At 45.6% G+C, this 17,289-nt stretch overlaps 1 protein-coding gene across 7 annotated transcripts in view; it reads right to left on the bottom strand.

Moving 5' to 3' along the window:
• Window positions 1–17,289, bottom strand: part of si:ch211-45c16.2 (mitogen-activated protein kinase kinase kinase 13) — a 133,843-nt gene that overhangs the window by 18,624 nt on the left and 97,930 nt on the right. For all 7 annotated transcript variants that reach the window (XM_043693384.1, XM_043693386.1, XM_043693388.1 and 4 more), the window contains 6 exons: window positions 13,392–13,550; window positions 11,858–12,016; window positions 7,378–7,486; window positions 5,716–5,825; window positions 4,906–5,022; window positions 717–854 (listed from right to left, as the gene is read on the bottom strand). In XM_043693384.1, the coding sequence (XP_043549319.1) occupies window positions 717–854; window positions 4,906–5,022; window positions 5,716–5,825; window positions 7,378–7,486; window positions 11,858–12,016; window positions 13,392–13,550 (792 nt within the window). The remainder of the gene's footprint in view (window positions 1–716; window positions 855–4,905; window positions 5,023–5,715; window positions 5,826–7,377; window positions 7,487–11,857; window positions 12,017–13,391; window positions 13,551–17,289) is intronic.

A 17,289-nucleotide genomic window follows, 5' to 3' on the forward strand; every position in this document is an offset into this window, starting at 1 on the left:
GGGGAGAGGGCGGGGGCAGGGCAAGAGGAGGGGGCAGGGCAAGAGGAGGGGGCAGGGCAAGAGGAGGGGGCGGGGAGAGCTTGTAATGGACTCCCATATTATGGTCTGCTCTCCTGTTGATAACTAACAAGCCCTCCTTTTCTCAGTGGTGATGATTAGGAGCAGAGGGTACAGTCCTGCAACCACGTTGTCCGTTCACACACAAAAAGTGGCAAGGTTTAATGTGTGGCTAAAGGCCATCCCTTCCATCATTTGTGGGTGGCACAGTGGTTAGCACTGCTGCCTCACAGCACCTGAGACCTGGGTTCAATTCCCGCCTCAGGCGACTGACTGTGTGGAGTTTGCACATTCTCCCCGTGTCTGCGTGGGTTTCCTCCGGGTGCTCCGGTTTCCTCCCACAGTCCAAAGATGTGCAGGTCAGGTGAATTGGCCATGCTAAATTGCCCATAGTGTTAGGTAAGGGGCAAATGTAGGGGTATGGGTGGGTTTCGCTTCGGCGGGGCGGTGTGGACTTGTTGGGCCGAAGGGCCTGTTTCACACTGTAATGTAATCTAATCTAATCATTTTCATTGCAGCCAACGAGAGAGTTTTCCAGCCTTATCCCACTTTCTTATCTCTGAGTGCTCAATCTAGTAGATTACACCACTTCCCCATTTTCTGACTGCACTGACGGTTGCTACGTCTCCTACCAGTTCCGATTGTGATCCAATACTTACCGCTTGCCCTGGGCTCCAGGTTTATGGCTTGAGGCTTTCTTTTTGATCAGTTTCTCGACGGCATTGGTGCGAATGATTGGCCTGACCAGGTGTCGCTTGTATGACCCAGGGTATTTCTTCTCCACAGCTTGTTCACGCCTGCAACACCACAAAAACTTCTCAGGCCTCAGGAAAGAGTACAAGGCCACGCTCAGTGTTGGTGGGTAAAGACCTGTGCTCTGTCGGTGAAGGAGCTTGGTGCTGGGTTCAAGGGATGGGGAAGGGGAGGTAGCTCCAGCAGCAGTGGAGACCAGACAATTAACAGCAGCATCCTTCTGGCCTGGCCTAGTCATAAAATATTGGAGCTGAAGTAGGATGTTCAATCCATCCAAAAATCTCTGCCATTCAATGAAATCAGTGGTTGGTTTGATAATCCTTAACTGCACTTGCCTGCCTTTTCCTCATAACCCTGAGGATTCAAAGAACACAGAACATTATAGCACAGAACAGTACTCGATGTTTCGCCAACCTGTGGAACCAATCTGAAGCACATGTAGCCGCCACTATTCCACTTTCATCCATATGTTTATCCAATGACCATCTAAATGCCCTTAAAGTTGGCGAGTTTACTACTGTTGCAGGCAGGGTGTTCCACGCCCTTACTACTGAGTAAAGAAACTACCTCTGACATCTATCATCCCTCAATTTAAAGCTATGTTCCCTCCTGCTAGCCATCATTATCCATGGAAAAAGGCTCTCACTATCCACCCTATCAAACCCTCTGATTATCTTTTTTGTCTCAATTAAGTCACCTCTCAACCTTCTTCCATCTACTGAAAACAGCCTCAAGTACCTCAGCCTTTCTGATCAAAAAGACCTTCCCTCCATACCAGGCAACATCCTAGTAAATCTCCTCTGAATCCTCTCCAAGGTTTCCACATCCTTCCTATAATGCAGTGACTAGAACTGTACACAATACTCCAAGTGCAGCTGTACGAGATTTTTGTACAGCTGCAACATGACCTAATTGGCTCCGAAACTCAATCCCTCTACTAATGAAAGCTAACACACCATATGCCTTCATATCAATCCTATCAACCTGGGTGGCAACTTTCAGGGATCTATGTACATGGACACAGAGATCTCTCTGCTCATCTACACTACCAAGAATGTTACCATTAGCCAAGTACTCTTTATTCCTGTTGTTCCTTCCAAAGTGAATCACCTCACACTTTTCCGCATTATACTTCATTTGCCACCTCTCAGCCCAGCTCTGTAGCTTATCTATGTCCCTCTGTAACCTGCAACATCCTTCGGCATTATCCACAACTCCACCAACCTTTGTGTCATCTGCAAATTTACTAACCTATCCTTCTACACTCTCATTCAGTTCATTTATAAAAGTGACAAACAGCAGTGGCCCCAAAACAGATCTTTGCGGTAATTGAACTCCGGGATGAACATTTCCCATCAACCACCACCCTCTGTCTTTCAGCTAGCCAACTTCTGATCCAAACGGCCAAATCACCCTCAATCCCACATATCTGCATTTTGAGCAATAGCCTACTGTGGGGAACATTATCAAACGCCTTACTGAAATCCATATACTGCTGAAAATGTGTTGCTGGAAAAGCGCAGCAGGTCAGGCAGCATCCAGGGAACAGGAGAATCAACGTTTCGAGCATAAGCCCTTCTTCAGGAATGAGGAAAGTTTGTCCAGCAGGCTAAGATAAAAGTAGGGAGGAGGGACTTGGGGGAGAGGCGTCGGAAATGCGATAGGTGGAAAGAGGTCAAGGTGAGGGTGATAGGTCAGACTGGGGTGGGGGCGGAGAGGTCAGGAAGAAGATTGCAGGTTAGGAAGGCGGTGCTGAGTTCGATGGATTTGACTGAGACAAGGTGGGGGGAGGGGAAATGAGGAAACTGGTGAAATCCACATACGCCACATTCCTTACTGATTAAAAATCTTTCTATCTCGGCTTTCAATTTACTCAATGACCCAGCCTCAACAGCTCTCTATGGTAAAGAATTCCACAACCTCCAAAGGGAAAAGATCCTTTGTATCTTAAACCTATGATTCTTTATTCTGAGATGATGCCCTCTGGTCCTCAACTCTCCCACAAGAGGAAGCAACTTTTTTGCATCTACTCTGTCAAATCCTCTTAAGAATCTTGTATTTTTCAATAAGGTCATCTTTCATTCATCTATATTCTAATGAGTTCAATTTACTCAACCTGTCATGATAAGAGAACATTTCTCTGGACTGCTCCAATGCCAGTATATCTTTCCTTAGATAAGGCAGCTGTTGTCTGATTAGTTCTTTGTATCATTTTGGCAAAACTTCCCTACTTTTAGACTCTATTCTCTTTGAAATAAAGGCCAACATTCCAGTTGCCTTCCTTATTATCCACTGAACCTGGACCACTATCTTTTTGTGATTCAAGCACAAGGATTCCCAAATCCGTCTGTTCCAAAGCTTTCTGCAGTCTATCTCCATTTAAATAATATTCAGCACTTCTCTTCTTCCTGCCCAAAATGCATTGCCTCACAGCTGGGGTTCTCATGATCCTTGATGAAATGGTCAAGAGGGTGAGGACTGGTCCAGACTTAGAAGTGACACAATGGTCTGGATCTTGCAACCTGGGTCGCCTGGGGACCAAGAAATGGGTGATCCACCACATTCAAGGTCTGCACAGGCAGAGAAAATTGCAGCAGGTTGTGGTCATGATGGGAAGGTCTGCTATGCCACATAATTCTGTAGAACAGGTTTCTACAGAAACAGGTAGACCCACAGTAACCTCCCTTCTCACAGGCCAATAGGGGTTCACAATAAGTACTGGCCTTGCCAATGACACCCCTGTTTCAAGAACGGAAAAAAAGTATTCTGAATATTGCTGAAAAAGAATGGTACATTTAGTCAAAGTTTTTCATCCTGCACGGATCAGGATTTGGACAGAAGTCAAAGGAGGGTAGGATGCATTGACAATCAATCAGACAAGTAATATAACCAAATCAGGAATGATCAAAAAAGAAGAAAAGGAGAGGTGGTGGGAATACTGAGGGACAATGCCACAACCAAAATAAAACATAGAATTTAATAGAGGATGGGTCTAGTCAGGTCCCACTTACAGTTGAGCTTAATTATAACTAGTAGTGAATGATATCCCTGCCTGTTATTGTAATATCGATGCTGCAGAAATGAGAGATAAATGTAAATAGATTGAAGGGGTGGGAGGGGTTTACAGACAGAAAGGTTTGAAGCTATGTAAGGAAATTAATATATGCACACATCATTTGAATATGAGACTGTTGACATGTTCAACATGAAGGAAAGTGCTGCTTTCTGACTGCATTCACTACCTATCCGATTATACTCTGAGTACCTCTAGCAATTTTACCTCCTCAAATTCCACCTTTGGAGGACTGTCTCCATGCGTACCACCTAGAGATTTGTCCTGGGCACCCTCCTCTCTCTTGTTTTCACACTCTGCAGACAAGTAGTCAGTCAGCTTCCAGGTGAATGCTATTAGCACCTGGCCCTCTCTCTTGCCCTTTAAAACAATATCCACCTAGCTCAGGGACAATCAGTTGAATGCATCTGGAGCAGATTACGGTGTGGGCAGCAGCTTATGGTGGGTTCATGTTTCTGAACTAATATTCCAGAAAATCTAAGTACAAATTCCATTGTGGCAGCCTGAAAATTTCAATTGAGTTCAAAAGCAAAGTCGGCAAATAAAAAAAAATCTACTGTCAGCAAGAGAGGCCACAAAGCTTTTGGGTGTAAAATCCTTGCTGACTTGTTAATGTACATTGCAGAAGGAAGCTTGCTGTGCCTACCTGGACTGTTCAGCTCCAGGAGCAGAGGAAAAATGATAAATGTCCCCTCCATTTGCAAACTAATCCTCAGGACTCATTTAATTTCTGAAGGAGGCCTACTGGACTCGAAACATTAACTCTCTCTGCACAGATGCTGCCAGACTTCCTGAATTCCTTAAGCACTTTCTGTTTTTATTTTGATCTCCAGCATCCGCAGTATCCGGATATTATTTTATTACCATTAAATCTCAACTGCACTCATAGTGACTTTGCAGGACACTCAGTTGTATCAAACCGGGCACTGAACCAGAACAAGGACCTACCCCCTCTCATTTCAGAAGCAGTTTTCACTCAGTCTTACACTAGTTCAGATTGCAACAGTGGCTTTTGTACATACTGTATGAGTTCCTTCTCCCTGATCTCCAGTTGTAACATGATCGCACTCAGTTCCATGTAGAGATTGTTTGCTCGTTCCAGCTTCTTCTCGTAGTGTTCTCTGATGTCTAAGGCATGCCTGGAACAAAAGACACAGGTACTGGGACTGAACAGCGTCCTCCGCTGTCTGACAAAATGACTGCATCAGATACAATGTCCCGTTGCTTCCCCTGGATTGACCAAATCCACTCCCACAAGCTCAGAGGTCAAGAGCCACACAGGAGCCTTAACGCTGAGTTTCTTAACGCTGAGTTTCTAACATTACTGTGAAACCTCTCTGAGCAACGAGGGTTAAAATTGTAACATTGGCAGACAAACAAACATCTAAGTTTCCCATCACTTAGAATCTCCAGTTCTTCTACTGCCCCTCACAACGTGCATGCACAGATGTATCAAGGGGGCAGCTCTTTGAATGAAGTTTGCCGACTCAATTGCCACTATCGTTACTCACCCTCATCCCCACCCTTTGCTTTCCAGTCATGCAATTCCCTTTTCCCAACCTGGAAATGTCAAACAATAATCCATCCATGAAATATAAAAAATAAAGCACACCACTTTCTTCTGTGTGTCTTCTGATGGAATTCCTGATGAAGGGCTTTTGCCCAAAACGTCAATCTTCCTGCTGCTCGGATGCTGCCTGACCTGCTGTGCTTTTCCAGCACCACTCTAATCCTGAATGGATTATGTGGTGACTGACTGGAATTAACACTCTCAATCCTGGGATTAAAGTTACAAGGGATATACTGCATTATGAGTCAGGCAGAGCACATACCTTAGCTCCTCTCTCCTCCGTCTGATTAATTCTTCATCTAACCGATGAATGCATGTCCCTTCACTCTTTATCTTTTCAAAGTGCTTCTTCACTTCTTCCCTCCATTCAGCCTGCAAATCAAATGTGCCCTTTATTTACAAGTGCAACTGTGTACAAAGGACTCACACTGAGACACAATATTAGACTCCGGTCTGTGCTACCAGAGCCAAGGTGGCCACTCTTCACATGCGATTTGAGGTCTAGAATTGGTGGTGGGGTATTCAACTGGATAAGCATCGCAAATGAACAGGAATGAATCCTTGCCGCCCATAGGGCAAGGGTCACTCGGAAGGCACTCCAATCAGGAGCCCTGGCAAATATCCATCCCCACACCCTGGGACCGAAGGGGCAAGTGTCATGGTACATGATAAGATTTACACCTTGCACTTGCACCTTGACTGAATGACACTTTCTTCATGTCATTGTCACCTTTGACTCTGAAGGGCAAACAAACCCATGTCCCAACCAGCTTGGGGGCTGCAAAAAAAAGAAGTTTGATTTCCAACGTTTACAACAGTTGCCCTTACCCTATTTCCCTTGCTGGTTTCCTCTTCTACATGAGATGTTCCCTCATTGCTAGGAGACCAGCTCTAGGGCAGCTTGACAAAACCTCATTCTGGTCACCAGGTTGGGAAGCTGGGAGCATGCTCTTTTGACTACGGAATGCAGCACAGCCACATCTGCTCTCTGATGTTCCCACTTGTGTGTCCATTTTTCCCAATAAGATAAATATGAGGTGCTGCATTTTGGGAAAGCAAATCTTAGCATGACTTATACACTTAATGTTGAGGTCCTAGGGAGTGTTGCTGAACAAAGAGACTTTGGAGTGCAGGTTCATAGCTCCTTGAAAGTGGAGTCGCAGGTAGATAGGACAGTGAAGGAGGTGTTTGGTATGCTTTCCTTTATCGGTCAGAGTATTGAGTACAGGAGTTGGGAGGTCATGTTGCGGCTGTACAGCACATTGTTTAGGCCACTGTTGGAATATTGCGTGTAATTCTGGTCTCCTTCCTATTGGAAAGATGTTGTGAAAGGGTTCAGAAAAGATTTATGAGGATGTTGCCAAGGTTGAAGGATTTGAGCTATGGGGAGAGGTTAAATAGGCTGGGGTTGTCTTCCCTGGAGCATTGGAGGCTGAGGGTGACCTTACAGAGGGTTATAAAATCATGAGGGGCATGTATAGGGTAAATAGACAAAGTCTTTTCCCTGGGGTGGGGGAATCCAGAACTAGAGGGCATAGGTTTAGGGTGAGAGGGGAAAGATCTAAAAGTGACCTAAGGGGCAGCTTTTTCACGCAGAGGGTGGTATGTGTATGAAATGTGCTGTCAGAGGAAGTGGTGGAGGCTACTACAATTGCAACATATAAAAGGCATTTGGATGGGTATATGAATAGGAAGGGTTTGGAGAAGTATGGGCCGTTGCTAGCAGGTGGTACTCGATTGGGTTGGGATACCTGGTTGGAATGGACTAGTTGGACTGAAGGGTCTGTTTCCATGCTGTATGTCTCTATGACTCTATGACTGGATCTCTAAGACTGGTTGGGATATGGGGATAATGTCCCCACGAATATCCAAGCATGAGGGGGGGCAGGTCTCTTTCTCGCTGACTGTCTTCCTGCTCACTTACCTGAGATTTAAAATAGGTTTCCTGGGGGGTGCCCAGCACATCAGCGGATGCAATGTCCAAGTGAAGGAGGATCTGCCGGAAGGATGGTCGGTTGCGAGGTTTACAGTGCCTGAAAGTACAGAGCAGCTCCTTTATCAACTGTATAACTTCACTCGCGAGCTTGCCATCCTCTGTCTTTGTCTTCTGTACATGGACTGCATTTCCCAAAGGTTCTGAATCACTCAAAACAAGATCTGCCTGCTAAAGTCTTTTATAACGTGCATACCCACCCCCTTACTCAGATATTGAGGAATAGAGACTCACAGGGAGAGTACATGAGTGTACAGAAATGCAGGGGGGTGATGGAGAGAGTAAGAGAGACAGGTACACAGATGGAAAGAGAAAGTGTGTTCAGGGAAGGGAGGGAGACAGTGGGTGAGACAGAGAGAGAGAGACAGACAGAAAAAGTGCGTGTGTGTACAGGGAAGAAGAGGCAGACAGTGTACAAGGAGGGAAAGACATGGAGAGTGAGACAGAGAAAGAGGGAGGGAAGGAGGGACACAGTGAGAGATCGAAAGCATAGAGGGAGGGAAATGGATAGTGAGACAGACAGAGAGTGAGATAGAGAAATAGAGTGACAGCGAGGGAGAGACACAAACTGGGATGTGTCAGGAAATAAAGAGTAAGTGACAGAGAGAGATACGGGGGGTGGGGGTTAAAGTCATAGTGAGACAAACTCAAGAACGGGGAAAAGAAGAGTGATTGATTCAAGAGGACAGAGACAGAAAAAGAGAATAATGCAGACAGACAGAAACTGGAAGGGAGGGAGATACAGCAAGACTGTCGGGATAATTTTGACATTAGATTGGATTAGATTAGATTAGATTAGATTACTTACAGTGTGGAAACAGGCCCTTCGGCCCAACAAGTCCACACCGCCCCGCCGAAGCGCAACCCACGCATACCCCTACATTTACCCCTTACCTAACACTACGGGCAATTTAGCATGGCCAATTCACCTGACCTGCACATCTTTGGACTGTGGGAGGAAACCGGAGCACCCGGAGGAAACCCACGCAGACACGGGGAGAATGTGCAAACTCCACACAGTCAGTCGCCTGAGTCGGGAATTGAACCCAGGTCTCTGGTGCTGTGAGGCAGCAGTGCTAACCACTGTGCCACCGTGCCGCCCTAAATGGGAACATTAATGGGAACAAACAATAACAAAGATGTGATTTACTAATTTTATCTTCAGACAAATTAAAAATCAGTTGGTGAGAAAAACAGAGACACAACACTTGCATTTAGAAAAAAGAGCAGCAAACATTGCAGGGCTCCTCAAAATACCAGGAACTAAGCCCTAAAATGCACGCCTAGGATAGGAAATGAAAAAAACTTGATCAAAGATGTATGTTTTAATGAGGAAGGAATGAGGTGTGGCAAGATTTCAAGAGGGAATTTCAGAGTTTCAGGCCCAGGAAGCAAAGTAAATCAGAGAGGTACTGTAGGTCAGTTGGAGCCTTGAGAGCTAGGTTACAGAGATTGGCAAGGGCAAAGTTGATTGAGACATTGGAAATGAAAGAGGAGAATATTGAAGCCAGACTCCAGAGCTAATGTAGACCAGGGTCTGATGAGTGAGAGCGGGTGCAAGTTAGGATTGAAGCAGGGTGGATGATTGGAGAGTGGTCTGGTGGGTTCTTGGAATAGTCTTGACTCCTGGAACTAAAGCTTTTGATGCAGGCGTTTCAGCAGCAAAGGAACATCAAGAGAATGGGAATGTTTTACAAGGACAATCTGAATTACATCTCACAGAGACATGTGAACCCAGCATGCATAAAATGACCAAGGGGAGGGATGGATACAGAGGCACAGCGATTGTGGTAGTGACTGTAGATAATGGTCTTGTCCATCTCAGTATTGTTTTGGAGGAAGTTCCTGCTCATGGAGGTCTGGGAGAGGCTGAACAGGCTGGGGCTGTTTTCCCTGGAGCGTCGGAGGCTGAGGGGTGACCTTATAGAGGTTTACAAAATTATGAAGGGCATAGATAGGATAAATAGGCAAAGTCTTTTCGCTGGTGTCGGGGAGTCCAGAACTAGAGGGCATAGGTTTAGAGTGAGAGGGGAAAGATATAAAAGAGACCTAAGAGGCAACTTTTTCATGCAGAGGGTGGTATGTGTATGGAATGAGCTGCCAAAGGATGTGGTGGAAGCTGGTACAATTGCAACATTTAAGAGGATGGATATATGAATAAGAAGGGTTTGGAGGGATATGGGCCGGGTGCAGGCAGGTTGGACTAGATTGGGTTGGGACATTTGGTCGGCATGGACGGGTTGGACCGAAGGGTCTGCTTCCATGCTGTACATCGCTATGACTCTAAAGGGCTGTGGGGCACTGGTCAGCCAGAGCTAGGCATCCTGAGTGATGGGGCAGGGGCAGTTTGTAGCTGAGAAATAGACTAGAACGTGGAGTGAGGGTTTGAGGATCGTTCAGTCCCTGGGGTGTGGGTGACATCAAAGTGATAGTGCTGTATCAGAACATAGCAGGTGAGAGCAGGCCCATACAGTTCAATGAAGGAGGCAGGGAGGATAGGGGGGGGAGTCAGTAATGTCCAAGGCAGAGAGAGTAGAATGGAAAGAGAGAGAAGGATAGAGCTGGGATCGGGGTGGGGAGGGGCCAGTCGAGAATGGAGACAAACAAGGAGGAGGGATAGACACATAAAAGGAGAGAGACAAAGATAGGTAGACAAAGAGCAAGAGGTGGAGATAGAAGGAGAGAGATAGACAGTGACACAAAAAGTCACAAAAGGATAAAAGCAGAAAAGAGTAGAACTGAGACACAGGAGAGAAGGATAGAGGGAGAGGATGTGGAACAGAGAAGGCGGGGTGGGAAGAAGAGGGTAGAAAGGAAAGCATGAAATATTTGAAACCACTTCTGACAGCATTCGGAAGTCTCAGAGTATTTACAGCTGACTATGAGAGGATACTGGCTGTTACACAGGGAACCATGATAGCCAGTGTGCAAAGAGTGACTGAGTCGAAAAGTGTGGCACTGGAAAAGCACAGCCGATCCAGCAGCATCCAAGGAGTAGGAGAGTCAACATTTCGAGCATGAGCTCTTCATCAGGGCATCCCTGCAAAGAGTGACTGGCAGGAATGCTTTGAATGGTGTCGCTTGAGCGACAAATACTGGTCAAATCAACAAAGAGAACTCACTGCTCCCCTGGGAATAGTGCTCAGGGAACTTTACAGGAGAGCAGAGGAACAGCTTCAAACAACATCAGCAAACTGACAATGCACTGTACTGGAGAATCAGACCAGAGAAGGAGAGAGATAGAAAGATAAAGAGACAGAAAAACACAGACAACAGAAGGAACAGAAACAGTGCAGCATGGGAGAGAAAATGAGAGAGAGAAAGGCACATTGTTCTGGATTATTACTGTACTGTACTGCTACATGTAGTCACTGTAGGGTAATGATATACAATGACACAGCAGTGTGCCAGTCAGCTCCAAGTACCCATCCTCCCTACAATCTCGACTGCAGTGAGAGTACAGCTTAGCTCTGTTCAAACAGCAATAGCAGGCAGCATGTAATCCCCAGGAGAATCTGGGGCAGGTCCACTGGGCACCATTAGAATTGTATCAATGCCCCCCTAATCTCAGTTCACCCATACTCTGCGTTGCATAGGAGTCCAGCCCAGCTCTGCGTAGGAGGAGACTGCCTCACACAATATTCTGTCCTCCCCCAGTGAAGTTCCTGAAGCTCCTGTATTCTCCCCATGCCACTCAGTTACAGATGGGCTATTCTACCAGTCTCCATCAACTCCAGCCCATATTGTACGATCTGGAGCCCTGTCAAAACCCAGGAACTGAGAAACAGCTCTTACTCTGCTGTGGTGTTCTCTTTCTCTCATGTCCCCTTCTTAGTGTAACCCATAGCGCGCTCTGTCTCTCCCTCTATCCTGAGCACTCTCTTTCTCTCCAACTTGAGCAAGTTTATTTTCTCTTTCTTTTCCTCCCTCACCCTCTCTCTCCACCTAGAATTCTGGCGCTTTCTCTCTCTCTCTGTCTCACACACACACACACACAAACTCCTTCCCCACCACATCATGGCTCCCCCCCTCTCTTTCCTCCCCCCAATCTTTCTCTCTCCCCTTCTCCATCTCAGTTTCTCTTCCCCCCACCCCTCTCCTCCCCTCCCCCACCCCACACCAATCCCCATCCTTGGCAAGCTCATTTTCTCTCTCTTCCCACTCCTCCAGCCTGGGTGCACTCTCTCATCCTCACCCAGCTCTTTCTTTCCTTATTTCTCTCTTGTTCTCTTCAACCCTCTTTCTCTCTTTCCCTCTCCTCCTTCGCCCCTTCCCTTTTACCCAAACACTCTCTCGAGGAATGGCACCAGAACAGGGTTGCTATTCTCTTGGTTGACTCCTTGTATGCAAACGTTGACGCTCAGCCTCAGGGATAGGGTGGGGGTGGGGGAAGAGGGGGAAAATCACTCACCAGGTTTGCTTCATGAGGATCTTGAAGCCATCGGGACAGGTGGATGGGACAGGTAGGTGCAGGCTATTACTGCCCACTCCCCAGATGATAGCAGAAGAATCGACGTCCTTGTAGGGCACCTCTCCAGTCAGAAGTTCCCACAACACTACCCCAAACGACCTGCGCCAGACAGGGGACACAAGCAGCGGAACACGTGACACTCTAACACTAAGATCTGCATAGATTTCGAGGAGGTAACACTGATATGACAGTCAGTCATCGCCTGCTCACATTGCTACATCCCCTGATCCAAATCATCTTGGACATTGACATATTTACTTTCTGCTACAATTAATTAACTGGGGAAATGAATTCCACGTCCTCCCATTTGTACACATGGATAGAACTGGGGAGGTGGTCGTATGGTGGCACTATCACTGGACTAGTATTCCAGAGTGTGGAGGTGCTGGGTTGGACTGGGATCACTTCACTTCATCCGATGAAGGGGCAGCACTATGAAAGCTTGTGATTTCAAATAAACCTGTTGGATTATAACCTGGTGTCATATGACTTCTAACAGTATTCCAGAGGTCCAGGCTAATGCTGTAGGGATACTGTTTCAAATCCTAACAGGGCACCTACTTAAAAAAAATTGTCTGAAATTATATGCCAATCTCAGAAATTGTGGTTGGATGTCAAAATCCATCTTGTTCACTAACTTGGCCTACTTACCCATCCTAGAATCATACAGCACGAAAATAGACCCTTCGATCCAACTCGTCCATGTTTACCAAGGTTCCAAAACTTGCCTGAGTTTGACCCATAAATTCTTCCTAAGCCAGTTAAGAGTCTACCATATTGCTGTGGGTCTGGAGTCATGTATCAGCCAGATATTTAATTTCAAATTTCTTTTTATTAAATTCAAATTCCATGATGAGATCTGAACCTGGTCCTCAGAACATTATCTGTATTCCTGATAATTCCATGTTCGAGGGGCAGATAGGAATGGACAAATTGCCTTACCAGCTACATCCAACTTTAATATTTTATATTGCCCCATAATAGGGGAACAAACACAAATTGCTAACTTTCTTTTTGTATTTGGTCATCAGATGGGAGCTAGTTTTCACAACTTAACTCCCCATTCGCCGTATCAGGTTATAGGATAGAATCACAGAATCTCTACACAGTAGATAGAGGCCATTCAGTCTGTCAAGTCTGCACTGACCCTCCAAAGAACATCCCACACAGACTCTGCCCTCCATCTTATCTCCATAACCCCACATTTCCCATGGCTAATCCGCCTTACCTGCACATCCCTGGACATTACGGGGCAATTTAACATGGCCAATCCACCTGTCCTGTACATCTTTTGACTGTGGGAGGAAACTGGAGCAGCCAGCAGAAATCCTCACAGACACAGGGAGAACATGCAAGCTCCACACAATCATCCAAGGCTGGAATTGAACCCGGTCCCTGGTACTCTAAGGCACTGTGCTACCAGACCACCCTTAGTTGCCAGCCTAAAATCCCCCCACACACTTCACTCACTCACCAAATGTCCACTTTTTCAGACACAGGCTCATTGCGAATCACTTCAGGTGCCATCCAGGCCACAGTGCCAGCGAAGGACATCTTGGTGCTTTTGTCGCTCAGCTCCTTGGAGGTGCCAAAGTCAGAGATCTTCACAGTGTCGTCATGGGTAACCAGGACGCTGAAACAGGAGAGGAAAGGGACCAGAGGCCTTAAACCAAGTGACCTGCTAAAACCGAGCTGTCAGTCAGCACCACCACCCTCAATCCTGCCTCTACTCTGCCTACTTACCCATCCTAGAATCATACAGCACGAAAATAGACCCTTCGATCCAACTCGTCCATGTTTACCAAGGTTCCGAAACTTGCCTGAGTTTGACCCATAAACTCTTCCTATTCATGTACCTGTCCAAATGTCTTTTAAATGTTCTAACTGTACCTGCATCTACCACTTCCTCTGGCAGTTGATACCACATATGAACCACCCTCTGTGAAAAGTTGCCCTCAGAATACCTTAAAAATATGCCCCCTAGTTTTGAACTCCCCTACCCCAGGGAAAAGACCTTAGCTATTCACCTTATTTACAACCCTCATGACTTTACTGACCTCTATAAGGTCACCCCTCAACCCCCTATGCTGCAGTGAAAAAGGTCCCAACCTATCCAGCTGCTTCTTATAACTCAGACCCTCCAATCCCAGCAGCTGAGTAATCTCCCAAACCTCACGCCAACTGGCATCCTGCAAACACCCACTATAACGTAGCAGTCGAGACAACTTTTTAATGTGGGCACAATTGAGGGGGTGGTTTAGTGAGGGTAAAAGATCTGTTGTCATCCATACATATGTGGATTTCACTAGGGAAAGGGATAATGGAGCTACATGTGGGAGAACATAGGAAATTGAGAGATGAGAAGGCATTTAGTTCCTCTAGCCCATTCAAAGAAATCATGGGATAATCTTCTACCTTCATTTCCCCATCCCATGCCTTTACTCCAGATATCTTTAATCTCTGGGAAGCAATTGATCATTTATATTGCCCTATAATAAGGGAAAAACACAGATTGCTAACTTTCTCAAGTCTCAAGGACTGAGTCCCCACAGCCTCTGAGATGGAGAATTCTAAACTTTCACCACCCTCTGAGTGAAGAAAATTCCCCTTTGTCTCAGTCTTAAATTATTCAAATCTTATTTTGTTCCTTTGGTTCTTGAACCCATCCCCAGACAGGAGAAACATTCTTCCTGCTTCTACCCTATCCATCCTGTAAGAATTGTGCATGTTTAATCAAAATCCCCTCTCATTCTTCTAAACTGTCAGGAATACCCTGTCTCCTCAATCTCTCCTCAGAGGTCAGTCCCACCAACCCAGGAATCAGCTGCATTCCCTCTATGGCAAGTATATCCCTCTTTAGATAAGAAGGACAGAACTGTACACAGCACCCCAGCTGCAGTCTCACTAAAGCTTTATACAACTATAGGCAGACTTAACACCTCCTCTTGCGATACAGGTCAATATCCATTTGGATTCCTAATTGCTTGCTCCATCTGCATGTTGACTTTCTGGGATTGGTGAACAAGGACATCCAGGTCCCTTTGGACATTAACCCTTTCCAACTTCTCACCATTACAGAAACACTCTAGATTTCTATCTTTCCCCACCAAAATGGATAACTTCACATTTTTCAACATTGTATTTCATTGCTCACATTCTTGCACAGTTCCTTAACCTGTCTAAATCCCTATATTTACAATGTAGCCTTTAACTCACTCCTTGGATATGTTATTCCATATATAAATATTCTGAGTATTTGAATCAATGCCAGCCTGTGCATGTACATTTGAGGTATGTGCACATACATGTTTCTGTATGCAGATACACACATTTGTGTGTATCTGCTTATGGACAGTTTTGGTCTTTTGCACACGTATTTGCATATTGTGCTTGTATTCACATATTTGTGCGCCTACTGGTGTTCATGTATTCATCATGCCTCTGTGGGGTTGAAGGTAAGGGACCTACTGGAAAAGACAAGGTGTGCTGAGGCTGTGAGGAGTCCTGTACTTGTTAGAATATGGAAGAGTGAGAGGTGATCTTGCTGGAACCTACAGGATTCTTTGGGGACTTGATTTGGTAGATGAGGAAAGGTTGTTTCCCCTTGTAGGGGACTCTCAGACTAGAGTTCAATCATCCATGTAAGGGCTTGCCCATTGAACATAGAGATGAGGAGGAATTTTTTTTCTCAGAGAATAGTGAATCTGTGAAATTTATTTCACCACAGAGGGCTGCTAAGGCTAGGTCATTAGGTATGTTCAAGGCTGAGACAGACAGGTTTTTAATCAGTAAGGAAATCAGGGGTTATGGGGAAAAGGCAACAGAGTGGAGCTGAAGATTATCATCAGCCAAGATTTCATTGAATGGGGAGTAGAGACTTGACAGGCTGAATGGTGTACTGCTGCTCCTACGTCTGATGGAAAGCACATATAGAACAAAGAATCCCTACAGTGTGGAAACAGGCCCTTTGGCCCAAGTCCACACCGATCCTCTGAAAAGTATCCCACCCAAACCTATTCCCCTACATTTACCCCTAACTGACGCATCCGTGAACACTATGGGTAATTTAGCGTGGCCAATTCACCTGACCTGCACATCTTTGGACTGTGGGAGGAAACTGGAGCATCCGGAGGAAACCCACGCAGACACTGGGAGGATGTTGTCAACTCCACACAGACAGACAATCACTCAAGGCTGTAAACAAGGTGCCATGGCTACTACAGAAATTAAGACTGCAATCTAAAGGGCATGAAGATCATCTCGACATTCCCATTCACAAGGTTTTCAGACAGCAGAGAGCAAGCAGATTGCAATACTGGATTAAAGAAACATGACAACAATGAAGAGGAATGATATGCCAGATAGATCATTTAATCTGGCGATGTGGTTTGCAGTGAAGAGCAGAAACAGGGCTGTCATACTGTTGGGTGCGTCCAACATTAGACTCCAAAAGCAAACAAACGGGGAGATGAAAGAGCAAGTACATTGTCAAGGTCAGAACTCAGTTAAACTTGGAGTCGTTATGAAAAAGGACAAAGATCGACCAAGAGTTTGACAGGTGGGGAAAGACCAACTTAACCAAACTGAGGTGTCACTGGCCAGAGTGACTGGAACATTGAAGTGTCAGGACAGTGGGAGGCATTGATGACGAGATACTGAAGGCTCAGAGCAACCAAGAAAAATAGGGAACTCCTGAAGCTAGAGGTCAAACAACAAATAGAGCAGATTGAGGTTAAATTAAAGCTGTTCTCAGAAACTGAGAAGTTAATACTGTACATAAACCAGAGGAGAATAGAAAGTGCAAGGGCGAGGAAATTAGGAAAACAATGAGAACATGAAAATATACGGACAACATAAAATCAAGGGAAACCTAAAAGGAGACTCTAAGTAGTAAAGGCTCCAACCATTGTTGTCCAGTTCTGTGTCTAAAGGCCTGTTTCTGTTGGAATGGAGAGCTGTCTTTAGTGTACCATTATTTAAAAAGGGAGGAAGGGAAGGTCGGTCAATCTAATCTTGATGATGGGCAAATTATTAGGAAAAGTTCTGAGCGACCATCTTTTAAGGAGACAGGAATGAATAAGGACTGTGCAGCATGGATTAAGGGATGGTCACGTCTGACTAATGCATTGGAAGTTTTTTGACAACAAGAAGGCAAGACATTTGATGCAAGGCCATTGAACAGGTCACACTTGACCAATGGACAAAAAAAGTAAAAGTTCTTAGGATCAGAGAGGAATGGCAAATTGTTTCCAGAACACACTCAGTGGCAGAAATTAACGGCAACGAAAGCAGATTGCATTGACATAGTGCCCACACTGGAATGAAGTGTCTGGAGGAGCTTCATAGGAGAGTTATAACACAAAGCATGGATA

This window comes from Chiloscyllium plagiosum, chromosome 7 (assembly GCF_004010195.1).
Source record: "Chiloscyllium plagiosum isolate BGI_BamShark_2017 chromosome 7, ASM401019v2, whole genome shotgun sequence".
Taxonomy (NCBI): domain Eukaryota; kingdom Metazoa; phylum Chordata; class Chondrichthyes; order Orectolobiformes; family Hemiscylliidae; genus Chiloscyllium; species Chiloscyllium plagiosum.